We start from the raw sequence: 17,680 nt of genomic DNA on the forward strand, positions 1-17,680 counted from the left end.
AATAAGTGATATACTGTATAAATATTAATTATCGTATATTGGCTGCATCAATCTTTAAAGCTTCAATTCATTGTTGGTGTACGATGCTTCGTGAAAATGATGTTCGTGATTACTGTCACAATTAGTAATCGCATCCAACAAATACAATGATTTATTAATTACTAACTAACTACTACATTGCATACGACCATCAGTCCGTCGAACTATGCCACTTCAGTTTCGCAATCATTTGAGCTATGTGACTTTGGGTCTCCTACGGTCTCCTCTTCTGATTCGATCTCACAGGGAAACCCCAAGTATAGCCCTCTCCAGGACCATGAGCTTTCTCTTCAGGCCCATAGTTCATCACTGACAACACACACTGGTTGAAAACCTTCGTGACACCGTGGTATTTTTCGGTACTGTTCTTTTAGTAGATGTGAACAAAAGATCATCATTGGCTGACCTACAAAGAAGAGCGTCCCTTGCTTTTTGAGACTTTCGAACTAAATCTTATCGAATCGACTGAAAACTTAGCTTCGTTCAAATATACAATCTATGTCTTCTTACTTCTCCATTTTTCAGTCAACTGAATTGTTCCAGACACTGCATGAGCACTGAAGTCGAGATATCTTCAGTGTCTCCTAGCAGCGCTGTCTCCTCCGTCAGCGACACCGGACGAGACGCGTTACCCTTCATGTCTCCACATAGCCAGGACTTCTTAGACAGGTAAGATAGTTCCACTCTTCTACCTACCAGCTACTTAATTTCTGCCTGTCCTGCTGCCAAATACCAGCGTCAGACGAGACGCGACATAGAATAATGTTACGAAGGTCACGTCGAATTTCAGCAAGTGTACCTGTAAGGGAATCTCGACCTTAACAAGTAAAGGTCGAGTGTAGTTCTATAGTTTTGTTGACAACAAGCTAGTATTATGTAAACAGCTTGTTTACTTATTTATTCTTTACTAGCTGACCCGACAGACAAATTATTCAGGTATAATGTGGTCTAAAGCCATCGGAAAGTAATGATTTTATAATATTATGTAGTAATGAACTGATAAGGATTGATATCGTATTTGTGTTAACTGTTTTTACATTAAGGTCAACTGAGGGAAATGCGTCCAAGGGGTAAATGCTGATTTTTGCCATTTCTCAAAACCTAATCGAAATGAAACAACTTCATCTATCTAGAGGTAGCCGTTTGAACTATAGAAACAGATCGCGTTGTACGTCGGAAATTTGACAAATCTACCATTTCAAAAATTACTTATTTTTGCGCAAGAGGAGAGTGCTTTCAATCAATAAAAATCTATGTTTTCTGATTGATTTTTATAAGATTTTATATTCGATATACACAGTACATGTTTGCTCGTCTGTAAACGTAGTTATTTTGATTCTAAACATCGTAATAGTTAAGGTATGATGATTGTAAATTATAGGTTATGACAAGAAATTTTAAGCTAAATGCCTCTGTTTTTTGGGTAAATGCGTCGGTGTAAAGCATTTACCCCGATAATTCTTAATCTTTTTTAAAAGTCAATACTTGTATAGTTTTTACTTGTTTTATACGTTTCTTGCTACTGATACTTGACTTGATAATGCTACTTCCTACTAATATTATAAATGCTTAAGTTTGTGAGTGTGTGTGTGTATGTTTGTTAGGTCTTCACGCAAATACTACTGAATGGATTTCAATGAAACTTTACAATAACAAAGCTTACGCATCAGAATAACACATAGGCTACAACTTATAAAAGTATAGTGTTTATTATACAAAAAATAACGATAAGTGTCAAGAAGTAGGGAAAAAAGCAGCAATTTGCGAGCTATTCATGTTTGCTCCGCAAAACCCACAGGAAATACAAAATACATATAATGTACATCGGCTCAAATACTACAACACACCTGTTATAATAATAAATTTATTCTAGAATTAAATCATAGGTCATCATTTGATTACATTGTTATTTAAAAATATTGTTAAAAACCATTATTCGAAAACACGTGCAGGTACGCCGAGCTCTATAAATATGGCCACATAATATTTATAGTGGTGATTCAGAACCGCTTAGTTTAAGCCTATTTGAATAAAGTTTATTTGACTTTGACTGTTACCAATAGAAAGTAAATTTTTTGTGAGTGTCAATATTAACCCGAAAGATGAAAAGACTATTAAGAAGCTTAATTTTACGATGTCAATATTGGGATAGGTCTTTGACAGGTACTTTTTATTGAAAGACTTGACACTTTATCTCAATTAATATGTTCATTTAGGTCATTATGTAAAAATTCTTTATAGGGTTAGCTTGTATGGTTGTTTTAATTAAATATTAAAATTAAATTGTAATAAAATGCTATATTTTTGATAAACATTCTTATTCAATGATAAACTACTTAGTTTAGCTCAATTTTTAATATGAGTTTATATTATACTTTATTTTAGATACTTTCTTAAAAAAATATTGAGAGCACCTGTATTAAACATTGGGTAAATGCGTCTTAGAGAAATGTAACGCATTTTCCCATGTGAATTGAAATGCTTCTAGCAGACTAATTCTTTGCTCTTTTTTAACAAAGGGACGTGTATGTGAAGTCTGAATTTAAAAAGAGCTTCTAAAGGTTGTTTCAACCTCAAAAACTATGTAGTTTGAAAGTTATTCATAGCAGACACATTTACCGAAAATGGAGTAAATGCGTCAAAAATCTACATTTTTAAAAAACCCTTAATAACTTTTTTATGCGATACCCTTGAAGGTGACTACCTAATAAATCTTGAACATTATTCGTTAGAAAACAGAGGTTTGATGAGATTTTTAAAAATGACTTAAGAGTTTAATATTTATGGGCCCTGAAAATCAACAAACGAAAAATTTGACGCATTTCCTATATCATATAATGTACTTTGTGCGCATTTCCCTCAGTTGACCTTAATATGTACTTTTTAATTGCAAATTTTAAAGTTTTAAAATAGATATAAAATGTTATCCTTAAGAGATAGATATATTCCGTACTTTTCTGTAAAAAATACATTATTTTATTATATTTAGACAGCGTTTTCGTTGAAAGCGCAGCATACAGGTCGTTGTCGACGGATATTGCTCGAACCCGAAGCCCGTGAATGCTGGGGTGCCCCAAGGCTGTGTGCTGTCTCCCACGCTGTTTCTTCTGCATATCAATGATATGTTGGACACCTCCAACATTCATTGCTATGCAGACGATAGCACTGGTGATGCCGTATACACTGGCCCTGCAGGTCTCTCTCGGGAAATCGTCGACCAGTGCCGGGAGAAACTTGTGTCTTCTATCGAGTCCTCTCTTGAGAAGGTCGCGGAATGGGGAAATTTGAATCTTGTCCAATTTAACCACCAGAAGACTCAAGTTTGCGCGTTTACCACTAAAAAAACCCCATTTGTCGTTTCACCGCTCTTCGAGAACACTTCTCTTAAAGCCGCGCCTAGTATCGGAATACTGGGTCTCGAAATCTCGAGCGATTGCCAATTTCGTGGTCATCTGGAAGGCAAAGCCAAATTGGCTTCAAAGAAACTGGGCGTCATTAATAGTGCACGGCAATACTTCAAGCCGGCCCACATACTAGCGCTCTACAAAGCGCAGGTCCGGCCACACATGGAGTATTGCTGTCATCTCTGGTCTGGCGCACCCCAGTATCAGCTCGATCCATTTGACCGCGTGCAACGCAGAGCAGCTCGAATTGTCGGGGACCCAGTGCTCTGTGAACGGCTGGATCACTTGGCGTTGCGTAGAGACGTCGCTTCATTGTGTGTCTTCAACCGCATTTATCACGGGGAGTGTTCCGAAGAGCTGTTTAACCTGATTCCTGCCGCCGAATTCCACCTTCGCACGACACGCCACAAGTTAGGATATCATCCTCACCATCTGGATGTGTGGCGGTCCTCCACAGTGCGGTTTTCAAGGAGCTTCCTTCCACGTACTACAAAGCTGTGGAATGAGCTTCCTTGTGCGGTGTTTTAGGGACGATACGACATGGGTACCTTCAAAAAAAGCGCGTACACCTTCCTTAAAGGCCGGCAACGCTCCTGTGATTCCTCTGGTGTTGCAAGAGATTGTGGGCGGCGGTAATCACTTAACAACAGGTGACCCGTACGCTCGTTTGTCCTCCTATTCCATAAAAAAAAAAAAAAGCTCCCAGACATCTTATTGTGTTATACCAAGAGAATACAATAACTAAACAAATTATATACAAAAACCTTTCTCGAGAACCACGCGAACAGACAGATAGATAGAAGTGTGGAAGGACTTTATTTCACAATACGTACCTAGTGATTACAAATACTGCAGTAGTAAAGTAATAAGGTCGCCACCTTCCAGCATGAACGTGAGTACCTGGCAAACCTGCAGCGGCCGGGACCCGGCAGACGTCTGTGAAGGGGAGTGGGGAAGGTTCTGGTCCGAGTACCGGAGCCAGGAGACACAGACGCGCTTCTACGACCAGTGTCCCACGCCGTACCGCTCTGGGAACTTCGACGCCACCGACTTTGGTAAAAAAATAATGATTAACTAACAAAACATAATACAGTTCAATTTAATAAAAGACGACGACAAATTCAGGTATTAAATTTTACTTAAGAAAACATCAACAGATGTCGCTTTTTGCCACGTATATCTGAATTACCCATATAGGCTTATCCTAAAATCCAAATCCACTAACGACCGTATTCAATAACCTATCTATCCTTAGTTTAAATTACTAGACGTAGACAAATCTATCCTTTTACTCTTACTTACAATTCAATAACCTATTGACAGATAGCATTGGACTATAACTATATTGGACATAACTATGGACAGATAAGATCTTGTCATTAAACGGTGACAGCAATGTATCCGTAAGTTAAACTGAGGCTAGATAGGTTATTGAAAGCGGCCGTAAATGTTATTGTAATTATTATTCGAGTGCTAAAAAGGTTGCAGATTTTAGTAATCTTATTGAATTTGACAATTCCGTCACTCAAAGACCTACAATGGATTGTCTTAACCAATTCTCTCAATTTCGCAAATTTTTAAGATTGATTAGACTTGTATTAAATGTTTACTGGTAAGTTATTATATTACTAGCTTTCACCTGCGACTACGTCGGCGTGCAATAGTTACTTTGAGCAGCATCTTTTATTTATAATATACTCACTTTGCAAATAATACACAACAAACTGCTGTGGTGAATACATTTTTATAAGCTAAAAGCTATAGAACTTTCATCCACATTTTCACCCCACACAGGTCTATATTTTAAAAGCGCTAGAACAAATATTTAAACGTTTCATGGTATTATCTTCGATAATGATGAACTTTCATACAACCTCCACCCCCTATTTCAACCCCGCAAAGCCTTTTATTCGCGATGAGGTAGCCTATGTCCTTTCTCAACCTCTTATCTATCTCTGTAATAAATTTCATCGAAATCGGTTCAGTAGTGTAGGCGTGAAAGCGAAACAAACAAACTTAAATCCACGTTTATAATATTATTAATAAGTAGGGATATATCACATTATATTTAGTTCCAATGTAATAAAAATCAAGTATTTTGCAGATATACCCAACGAATGTTTAAGAAAACGTTCTCCGGAAGATCTAAAGAACATAAGCAATATAATACGAAACGATGGCTTACGTCTAACGCCGCGGGAAACACAGAACGTAATTAAATGTGCCCACATTTTAGGCAATGTGCTTACTAAAGCCATAGACAGACAATCGAAAGAAATGGATCAGAATGAAAAGATAAAGGAACTCAAAAACAACACTGAAAATGAATTAAAAAAGAAAAACTTATCGTTGAACCTGAGGGAGACAGCGCAACCGCTGGAAGTAAAAGAGGAAAAGAGATGTGAGAGTATAGCGACACAGACTGACATATCTCTTCCAAATACGAAAAGCGCGCCAAAAATATTCGAGAGTATCCTGCGTCAGCTGTCTAAGAGTTCGCTCGATGAAAAAGATGAAACCGTTGAAACTAATGACCAGCTGGTGCCATAACTTACAACATTTATTAAATCTAAAATAGTCACGTCGAATCTTTGTTTGTCAGCCCAACTTACCAAAGAAATATAGATATTATTTATTGTAATAAGGTACATATATAATAAGGTTAAGCAATAAGCATACCTTATGCCAAAGATTATAATATATTACAAGATTAGAATAAGGATAGATCTCCGCTGCTCTCCAACTAGGCACCGCACTACCTAAGAACCATAGCTTTCTTATTACGGCAACTAATAAATGCTTGTGTGGGTGGCATCTTGACACTCAATGGCATCTTTCAAGTTTTCTAACATACGCTTCGTGTTATTTTACATTGAAATTAATAAAACACAAAATACTTATGATATGGGTGCCCAGTGTCTTTCTTATTTCTTGTAGTATTATTTTTACATAGTTTTACTACGCAACACAAGTATAACAGAACATGTAGCACGGCAACGTCACACATTGTTCGAGACTGGCTCGAGTACACCCACTTGGGCGTAGTATTAATTGCCGCACTATGCGACTACGCCTGCGATATCTAGTTGGACCGCAGCGGAGACCAATCCTTAATCTAAGAGTACAAGTTACAAGCTACGGCTTTGGTTTTGTTCGTATTTTCTTAACTATTAATTGTATTTAAATTGCGATATAAATGTTGATAAAATACCACTATAGTATTTTACTTAACCTGCATTCATAGTAATTATGATTTTTATTGAATTTTAATGAAAAAATATAGTTATGAGTTATATTACTTATTGTAAATTTAAACATTGATGTAGATGAACCTTCTTTTTCGTTAGGCGACATGGGACGGGTCGTTCCCTTCCCTAAAATATGATCGAGGGAGGCGATGACTGGTCCATGCGTCTTGCTCTTGAGCGAGCGCTACTTGTGGTGGCAGGATGATCCTGTTAACAGGAACTCTGCTTATGTTTTTAAAGTTGTATTTTTTATAATTGCTAATTAAGGGCTCGTATACGAGTATTAATACCTCTATATATTTACGGTATGTGTGAATTGATGTATCTACTGTACTTAATATCTCTTGTGTTTTGCATATTTACTGCAATTGAAATGATTAAGCTGTAAATGTTGAATTAAAATAGTGCCATTGAGTTTCTGGCCACTTCTCTTCTTCTTTATTTTATTAAAAAAGGCTCTGCCGTAAATCCTAACATTCCACAGCTCATTATCTAAGTGATCGGACAGCCTGGGACTAGGTTATGACAGCAATAACAGTACAATATTGTGTATTTTATTAAAAAGAGCGCAAAAATAATGCTGAGAGTTTCTTCCACTGCTTCTTCTCTCTCAAAGCGCCATTTGTTTCCGAAGCGTTAATGTTAGAAGTAACATTAAAAATAATTGTCAATTAATCAATTTTGATAAAAATAAATATCTTTTATACCTTATAAGTTCGACCTTTTCCGAAGTGGTGGGTAAATGTGAAAAAAAAATTCATAAGTGTAATTTCCATGAGCTACATCAACAAAGTAATTTTGATTTTATCTGATTTATCACAAATGTAATTAAAACACACAAATATATTTCTCCATATTCTATTTCAATTATACTTACTTATACATAATATCTAATAAATTACATAATTTCTAACTACGCCCTTAACTTTGGGATTTGACATGGCATCTGACATAAAACAACACTATTTTACTTTCTATAAATCCTCAAAATATATATGTACTTGTATATTAGCAAAAGTGTAAGTTAAATTATCAGAACATTATGTTTTTACATGAATTAGAATTATGTTTATTGATGTCACATAGTGCGAATAAATACTTAACCACAAAATGCACAATGCGGGTAGATTAAATTCTTCCATGTCATAGAAATCATCGTGAAAATATCAAACTTACTATAGTACTAATTGTTATTATTATCCAGCTGTACTGAATTTTTTTGGGTAAAAATTAGGAAAGTGGGGAATCAATTATCTATATTATATTATAATAATTAATTTAATTACACTCCTTCCAATATAAAAAGTTCCGTGTTACAAAAATATGTCAACTAATTCCATATCGATAATTAAATGTATTACTTAAAAATTAATCTTATATAACAATATGGCTAGTATATTCAGTTTAGTTAAAGTACAGTCAGCATACAAATAAACCTATCAGGCTAAAAATTGCATTCTAAGGTGTATTGAGAGATAATTAATATTGATATGTCTGGGTATAAATGCTTTTGAAGAAGGTCCAAGTTTAGTCGTGATGTATCTGATAAAAGTGCATAATTATCAACAAATACGTCATTTGTTATATTTCATACTGAAGAGGAAAGTAAACTTCGTAAGGTTTTCATGGTGTAAGAAAGAGAATATATTGATACCTGATTTTTTTATATAATTTTTTGAGTGTGAAAAAAGGATGAGACGCTCGCCCCTCTTGAATCGAATCTAAAAATCTGGACTTTGAAACATAAGACTAAGATGGTAAGTCTCATTAGTTTAATAATTTCACTACCTATGACATTTATCTAAGAAGCCAATCCAAAAGAGCTAGTAAGCCAGCTAATGTAATGTAATTAAGTAATTAGTTTCAAAAATGGACGTAATTCCAGAAAAACGTTCCAAACCACAATCATGTGGAAATTGAGTTAAGAACACAAAACTGGTCACGCGATTAATATTAACGGACTGACAAAAAATGGCAGCCCTACTGTCACTCTTTAAATGACATCATAACTTGTTTTTCAGGAACTACGTCCAATTGTTGTTAGTGTTTATGCTGACTGTACACCGTTGTATGAACTAGTAAGCGTATCGAGAACTGTACATTATTTTGTTGTTTGATGTTGTTCGGAATGTGGCGGTCAGTCGTACCTGTGACTACTACTGGTGAGTAATATTTAAAATATATAGGCCAGTAGAAAGTATTAGAAGATCATTTGCTAAATAAATTTAGTCCGCGCGCTTGTAAACTTAACAATTAAATTTATATAAAACATTTTATAAATTATATGATACTAAGAAAATGCAAAAGAATTACTTTAAAGGTTGCTTACAACTTTTTGATAAAATTTAGTACAGACTCGAGGTAAATGGATGAACATAATATAAAATTTAGTACAGTCTCGAGGTAAATGGATGAACATAATATTCTCAATTATATTTTAAACGCGAAGTAAAGAACAGTTCCCCTTAAAGTCTCACGTATAAGCAAGTAATTTAATATAAGAAGTTTAATACCGATTTGAAAAATAACAATGAAATTGACAATAATAGTATAATTGCCAGATAAATAAATACGACACAGATATGGCAACACCGCTGGATATATTTTTCGTGAACAACAAAAAAATATACAATTAAATAAAATCTTCCTTAATCTATCGCAAAGCGTAATTTTATTGCAAATGTCGCGCTTCGGCAACATCACCACAGAGTAGAATAATAGAGTCTCACAATCATTATCTGATATTTATTAATAATTATATATGACAATGATTGGCTTTGATACGTAAGGTACACTCGATGGTGGGTTATTAATAACAATGACAGTACAATATTATATATTTTATTAAAAACCGCGCAAAATAAGAATGCTGGGAGAGTTTCTGGCGCCGCTTAATCTCTCTTAGAGCGCCATTTGTTCAGAAGCGTTGGTAGTATTAAAAATGACATCAAAAAGAATTCTAAAGGATTCAATTTTGAGAATATGAATGCCTTTTTAAAGCTGTTGAGGCATTATTTTTAAAGTTAATAGTAGCTACTATTTTCCATGCTCTAATAATTTTAAATTACAGCGTATTTATATCAAAGGAATGATGTTGGTTCAATATTAGGAGACATTTTATACATAACTTTGCACTTTTACCGATATATATATCATGACACTGCAGTGAAATTCTATGATCAAGTTTGATGCAATAATATTTAAAAAAGTTTACATAGAGATCTACCAATCGTCATGATCACAACGATTGCAAATATTCTCAAATGTGGGTAGTTCAATAACTCAATTTTTGAGCATTATCAGCAATTTTTTCGGGATCATGATAATATAACAATCAGTCAAGATGTACGAAAGCACAGATAACATAATGAAAACGCGATCTAATAATTTTCTTTACGAGCTAAGATGTATTTGGTCTCTAATGGCAGTAAATAAAAAAAATCTAAGCTGGATTGTTAGTTCGTTTATTACTAGTTCTCAAATCGAACAGAGCCATGTTATATTTAAGTGAGTTAAATGTCTACTTTCATTGACAAAACATACATCGTTTGAGATCGGAACAAGTGTCGGTTAATAAAAAAATAGTTGATATATTTAGCCAGCCAAAGTAATTTATAATTAATCTTAACTAGTGATTCGTATTATTACGGTCATATTTATTCTTCGTTTATATGTTTTTTTCTTCACTTAAAAACTCGATTGCTAACTGCATGTTTCTACACTGTGGCAACACAGATGTAAAATATTTACCTACATTTAGCTGAATAAGAAAATTTGCCATGGGGATACATTAAAAATAGATTGTTACGACATGGGCATTGCTTGCCAAGCGAGCAAAACCGTCCAATATTAATTTACGTAACCGCCATTAAGCAGTTTGTCAATTAGTGATAATATTAATCAATAGTTATAATAGTCAACATAAAACAGTATTGAGAAAATTTATTTCAATTGGTTTTCGGGTTATGTATTATTTCTAAGATTTTTTTCTTAATACGTCTAGATAGTGGAGCCTTTTGCTGCTAGAAAACAGGCCAGGAATATTAGTTTAAGCCTTACACTCGCGATTTGCATGTCATTTTGTGTTACTGTGCGTGCATTGCTCAAAATTGAGGTTAACAGTCAACCTCAATTTTTATTCAACGCTTTCACAGCTGCCACGGTTTATCTAGACGTATGAGAAACCGAAAAGAGAAATCAGTATTTTTTTGAAAGGTAGCCAATTAACAATATTTAACTGGGAGGTATCGACTTAAGACACCAGCTGGTTAACATAATTTATAATACTAATTATATTATGATTTGGGAATAGAAACGGCACATAGTACAAATATAAAGCTTGTTTTCACTAAAACTAAACTATTTACAATGATTTACACCAAAATATACGATTCTTTAATCGAAAAGCTTAGAATATTGAACGAATCGGACGCGGCAAATCATGAAATCACTCGAAGTTATGTGATAACCGCCGCGCTAACAATTAGATGGATTGTCAGCTTGTATATAATATCATAGAAGAAAATATTAATATTCTTAAAGGAACCAAATATTTTCCAAAATTTAACTTTTGTTTTATATTCCTACAAAATTTCGTTGATTTCAGGGTTACAGAACCCTGAACTCAGAAGGATATATCTCAAGAACCCACTATCAAAAACTCTGCTGCCCGTCCGTATGTTTGTCATCGGGATGTGTCTATAAACCGCAATATTTAAAAAAAATTTAATGTGTATTGCGGGTTCATCAAAAATGACCAAGATGGCGATGGCAATATGGCCGCCATGTTAATTTTAAATGTATATTTTATGAAAACCAATAGTACATAGTGTTATATTGTCTCCGATGGAAGAGATTACTTCGTATGTGACTCCAATTTGTTTTTTTTTTTTTTATTAGAAACAGCAACAAAGTGATCTTACTCTCTCAAGCAACGCGACAAATATCACAACATGATCTGAGTGACAATACTCCTATCAAATGGATCTCAACACCCTAACACTACGGAATGTGCATGTTTTGTTTTGTGTCGAAGTAAGCCCCATATCTTTATCGATATGAGATACACATTTTCAGCGTCTCCTAATAGCAAATACTCCAAGTCATACGCAACCGTTTTAGGTTTTTCGTCCTTACACATCACACATAATTAATCCAAATTAAAATCATCAACTTTTATAAATTTAATAATGAATTATAATATAATTTCTAATTTTGTCCAAGGTGGGATAGTAAATATTGTTATAAATATAATAATATATACAAATTGTTTTATTTTCAATTGAATGGGTGTCACTTGATAACTGATATACCCGTAGTCTGTACAGAGGAATTATAATTAATATTTGTTATATTGGGTTCAAACTTAATCATATTAGGGGTTTTATTTTTTTAGTTTCTAAAAGAAAGAATAGAGTAACAGATTTTTGGTGGCTTAAGGTAGATCGAAACAGGATAGTATCGGTAAAAGGTACATTTCAACTGAAATTTCCATGTTGTCTTTGACCTTCTAATTAAATTACATAGTCAAAGAAAAAATCAAAATTATTTAAAACGTTTTGATCTAAAAATACCTAGATTGTCACCAACCAAGGAAACTAAAATGTTGAAAGTATTATACATTACGCCCTCCTTTAAGATTTAAGCAGAACCCAATAATACAACTGTTACTATTTTTCACAAAACATAATTATATTACCAGAAACAAAGACTTATCAATTGTAACTATATAAATAACTCTTAATATTGGGAAACTGCATATTTCATTTGTTATACTTTATACAAGGTTTAATGTTCGGTATACAGGTTCAAATCACGTCCGTTGTAATTATTGCACTCGGTTCATATTTACAACTTACAACTAATTAGCTATTTATATACTATGTACAACATGTCATCTGAAAAGCAGACATTTGTAGTCAAATCATCATCATACATACAAAACTGCTTCTAAGACTACATCAAGTTAAAGTCATAAAAAGACTAATATTTCTGAATAACCCTCATTACATGTATAATAATGATATAATTTTTGACTTTCATTTTGTTTTTGACTTTAGTTTGATATAGCAATACTTGCTTCTAATATATATCTAATACTTGTCATTATTAAATCTGTGACAAACAATTACTTTAACAACAGACAGCTAATAATAATACAATATTTTGAGATGATTCAAATAATAATTAAATCTGGATCTACAAACATATTTTCTTAACCTCAGGTGTGATAATGTATGAGGGAAATTGTATGCTTTTAATTTGTCATTCGCATTTTGTCTTTTACTGTTAAATCAAATTGAAAGTCAAAACGGAAATCGATATGGATAAGATGTAACAGTGAGCCAGGATTTAATTATATGCATATAATCAATAAAATTAAATTGAACCAAGAAAGTCAAAAGCAAAATTGAAATTGATGTATCGTAACTTTTTTCATTGTAATTATTGTATTGAATATAAAAGCAGTCTCTTTTGCTTTAATTATTGGGACATTATTTAGTGTTTGTTTTATTTTTCATAATACGGATGATTTGTGGGAACGTGGAAGCGGGCGGTTGCGGTCGGCGCCGCCTGGTGCGTGGCGGTCGTGGTGGTCGCGGCGGTCGTGGTGGTCGCGGCGGTCGTGGTGGTCGCGGCGGTCGTGGTGGTCGCGGCGGTCGTGGTGGTCGCGGCGGTCGTGGTGGTCGCGGCGGTCGTGGTGGTCGCGGCGGTCGTGGTGGTCGCGGCGGTGCTGTCGCAGCAGGTGCGCGTGTCGTGGGTGCAGCATGGCGGTGTACCCGCACGGCCGACACAGGCGGCCATGGCGCGCGTGGAAGGCGCGGTATCCCTCGTGCAGCAGATACACCTCGGGGAACCGCAGCGCCGGGTACGCGTCGCGGTGCAACGCGCGGTCCGACGAGCGCAGGTATCGCGACCTGACAACCATTTCCACTTTCACTATTCATCTTACTTTTTATTACTATTACTACAAGCCTCGAGATATCATTACGATACAGTAATCATCAAACTGAGCTAGAAGTTTACCTCTATTAACACATCGGGTGTAAGAAGAAGGGTAAGATCAATTATACGTCTAGATAGACTATGACAGCTGTGGAAACGTCCAACAAATTGAGTTAAAAGTTAACCTCTATTTTGAGCAATGTACGCACACAACACAAATCGCAAGTGTTAGACGTAGCTTGTCATACTACAGTTATAAACCGGGCCTATTTTCATCGGTTGTCTAACAGCAAGAGACTCTGTGTAGACGTATAAATCATATGACTTAAATAGTGCTGCAACTCACAGTGTGGGTCCCCTCTCGAGTGAGAACTCGCAGTGGAACACGAGCACGATGCGACCGGTGTCGGGACTCGCGTCCCTCAGGAGTCCATCGACGTGGTCGCGGGTGAACAGGTTGAGGGCGCCCACGATGTGCCCGCCCTCGTACTCGTACGGATAGCGGCAGTCGATCACCTGCGCACATCTACTGTTACGACCATTGCATAAAAAGGCATTTATTTTCTCAAAATTGATTCCTTTAGAATTCTTTTTGATGTCATTTCTTATACTACTAGATACTATTACCGCTTCGGAAACAAATGGCGCTCTGAGAGAGAACAAGCGGCGCAAGAAACTCTCCCAGCATTCTTTTTTTATGCGCTCTTTTCAATAAAAATATACAATATTGTACAGTCGCAATAAAATAATCACAATCTAGTCCCAGGCTGTCCGATCATTTAGATATTCAGCAGTGGAGTAATAGGAGTTACGACAGAGCCATTTTTTTATAAAACATTTAAATTTATTTATAGATAATGCCTGAACAGTGGCTGGGACTGCATTCTAACAACTTACTAAATGTACTGTAACAATCAACTCCTCTAATATGTGAGAAGAGAATGATGGCTGGTCCATGTGTCAACTCGTGAACAAGTGCTGCTTATGGTGGCAGGTCGACCTGATATAGTTTATATATCATTGTATTTGTTGGATGATATTACTAATAGTGACAGTTGTCACGACCATCATGTTCACGAAGCATCCTTACAATTACACAACGAATTTAATATAAAAGATGATGCAATTTATTATTTATAACTTTTTATATAATTCAAACACTACTCATACTGGATGCAGCATCATACAAACTAATTTGTTAGACATATATTACAATAACCTTTGTAAAATACTGTATTGATTGAAATGAGTAGCCATTGAGTTTGTTGAATCTTCTCACCAGCTCAACTATTTACAAACATATGATAAATTCAGTAATTTTAAAGAATTATTTGTAGTGACAATTCAAAGCGCTTATTTTAGGCCAAATTGAATAAAGTTGGTCGTGATTACTGTCATAATAAGTAGTCTAAAACCTGACCATGGACCACCAGAGATTGTCGAAGGATGTTAAATAGTTGCTAAATAACATAATATTGTGATTGATGAACAACCCATAAGCTTATAGGTCTACTGCAAGTGTGACCCTGTATAAGTTACCTTATAATCAGTGACGGAGTGCTCATACTCTCCATCGAGCAGTGCAGCCAGGGTGTCACTTGTAATAGACTTCAAATCTGAATGGTTTCCATCCACAACTGGCAGAACAAACGGAGATGAGAAGTCTCCGATAAGTTCCTCTGATGATGCTGCAAGTTTTATAAAAAAATACAATATTGCATTTAAATTTTTTAACCAGAAGATACAAATTAAGCCCGCAAGTTATATATAACAAGTACCACTGTATAACAATTAAATGCCAAAAACTTAAATTAAAATAAAACTTAAAGTAAAAGCTCCTTATTTGTAAGGAAGCAAAAATTCGCCTTTGCACTATTCGCAGATTAAAAAAAAAGCAACCCAGTTCCAACATTCACGGCTAAAGATTTACTTTAAGAAGTACTTATGTATGCACGCAAGAAGTTATACTTCTTTGGCCTAACAAAGCAAAAATCCTTAAATTTATTTATTCGCAGTGCTATTCTAAGTTTGTAGAAAAAACAATATTGTAAAAATCTTGCAAAACAAATGTCGCAAAGCTCAGAAAATTTATGGAATCAACTTCAACCTATTACTATTGTTACAGTGATGCGCGCGCATCTTAAAATTTCACTCTCAAATAATAAATTGCATAATTGTGATTTTTCTTTCAAATTAATCCAACAAGTTTACAGGCAAAACATAAATTTTGAAGAATCTCCCGTGAGATTATGGGAAGGAAAAGGGAGTTGAGGAAAATCTTACGAGACCAAGGAGGGAGGGGGGCTCACGTCAATAATGAACTAAGGTGGACGTGCTACTTACACTTGGCCATCGCTGACATGATGTAAGCGTTGCTCTCAGAGAAGGCCCTGTGCAGCACCGGCCTCTGGGGCGTGTCCTCCGACCTCCTCCTCTTGTTGTTGATCTCTGACTCTTCCGATATCCTCTTGATCGGCTTGGAAGTCTGTGGGTCTTCAGATATTGAGAATAGACTCGTCCTTGGCTCGGGGTTGAAGCTCAGACTCCTGAAAGACACCAAACAATTTTTGTCACGCTTTTGTTATGAAATAGCTGAAAGGAATTACAAGAGTGTTGCTTTATTCCTGATAGAACTCTTTTACTATGTACCCAGGCTTTCTACGCGGAAAATAAAACTTTTTGTTTTGTTAAAGTTAATACTAGATTTTACCAGTGGGAGGCTTCTCTGCGCTGGATGCCGGCTAGATTATGAGTAGGGACTACTTCGGCGCCTTTTTGTGCCTTTACTGGTGTTTCGTCCTGAAGGGCGCCGAAGCTAGTGTAAGTACTGGGTAAATGAGACTTGACAACTTATGTCACAAGGTGACGAGCGCAATTGTTGTGCCGCTCAGAAATTTTATGATTATATGTATTTTGATATAAACAATAAACGCATGTCAGACAGTTGTGGAAGACCTTGTAAGGAAATTCATTTCACATTGGAAATGCAAGATAGAGAAGATAGGAATAGAGATAGAGAATTAGAAGGCCACCTTCCCCGTCATCCAAACTAGGCGATTAGTAGAAATGAACTGCAGAAAATAGCACTTGATTAGATTTGCTGTTAGATCAGTGGTTAATTAGAATTTTACTACATTATAATGATTTAAACTAAATAAGGTTTGAATTTAATCAGTAAAATAACCGTTAGATCCCCGAGGCTTTGTTTACATAGAAATTACCATAACCAAACGAAAGCCAACTGCCAATATGTATTTCTAACCTAAACTGCAAAAAGAAATTTTCATGGTACTTTAAGTAAATTCCTACCTGTGCAGTGGTTTCCCCAATTTCTGAGTGAAACTCTCCTTAATCTGTCCGGAAAGTAAATCATTGAAGTTGGATATCTTTGGTGAATTTGAAATCTCCTCCATATCCAAAAATGGCTCCTCCAACTCAGAAATAAATCCGCTTTCCATCGACATGGACTCCGAAGGAAACCTCTTGCTGGAGCACGGTGAAATAGACATGGATCCAATGCTTGAGCTACTTTGTTCAAAGTTCAACTTCGTTGGTGTCTCGTTGAACTTTAAACTCTTCTTAACTGATAAATTCTTCTTCAATGGTGGTGAAGTAAACTCAAAGCTTTCTTCAAAATTGATCACCCTCGAAGCTGGTTTATTGAATGATGTTGATGTCTCTGACTCGGACAGTGGAGCACCAAAGGACAAATGCCTTGAGTTGATTTTTCTGGTACTCGTTCTACCTTCAGATATAATATTCGGACTGTCTGTTGATATTATTTCATATTTGGTGCATTCATCAAAGTTTTGCGATTCAAATTCTTCTTCTAAGTCTTGTAGTTCATCAAACTCAGTATCTAACTGCAAGCAATTATTGTCAGGTACAAATATCTCTTCGGATTTCGGTTGGATTGCATCCGTGAAGTCAAGCTGCAATTAATTTATTGATGTTAGTTAAGCCTCAATTAAATATTAACTAGATTAAGGTATTGGCCAAATAAATAAGTCCCAGAAATAATCGGGTAGTCTCATTTTTATAGTC

The 17,680-nt window shown here is 35.4% G+C and overlaps 1 protein-coding gene and 1 pseudogene across 1 annotated transcript in view; both read right to left on the reverse strand.

The window, feature by feature from the left end:
- Nucleotides 1–15,989, reverse strand: part of LOC126973156 (uncharacterized) — an 86,782-nt pseudogene extending 70,793 nt beyond the window's left edge.
- Nucleotides 15,990–16,941: 952 nt separating this feature from the next.
- The window catches only part of LOC126973157 (uncharacterized), a 35,848-nt gene continuing 35,109 nt past the window's right edge, over nucleotides 16,942–17,680 (reverse strand). The window contains exon 2 of the mRNA XM_050820352.1: nucleotides 16,942–17,568. Coding sequence (XP_050676309.1) covers nucleotides 16,942–17,568 — 627 coding nt within the window. The remainder of the gene's footprint in view (nucleotides 17,569–17,680) is intronic.

This window comes from Leptidea sinapis, chromosome 2 (assembly GCF_905404315.1).
Source record: "Leptidea sinapis chromosome 2, ilLepSina1.1, whole genome shotgun sequence".
Taxonomy (NCBI): Eukaryota; Metazoa; Arthropoda; class Insecta; order Lepidoptera; family Pieridae; genus Leptidea; species Leptidea sinapis.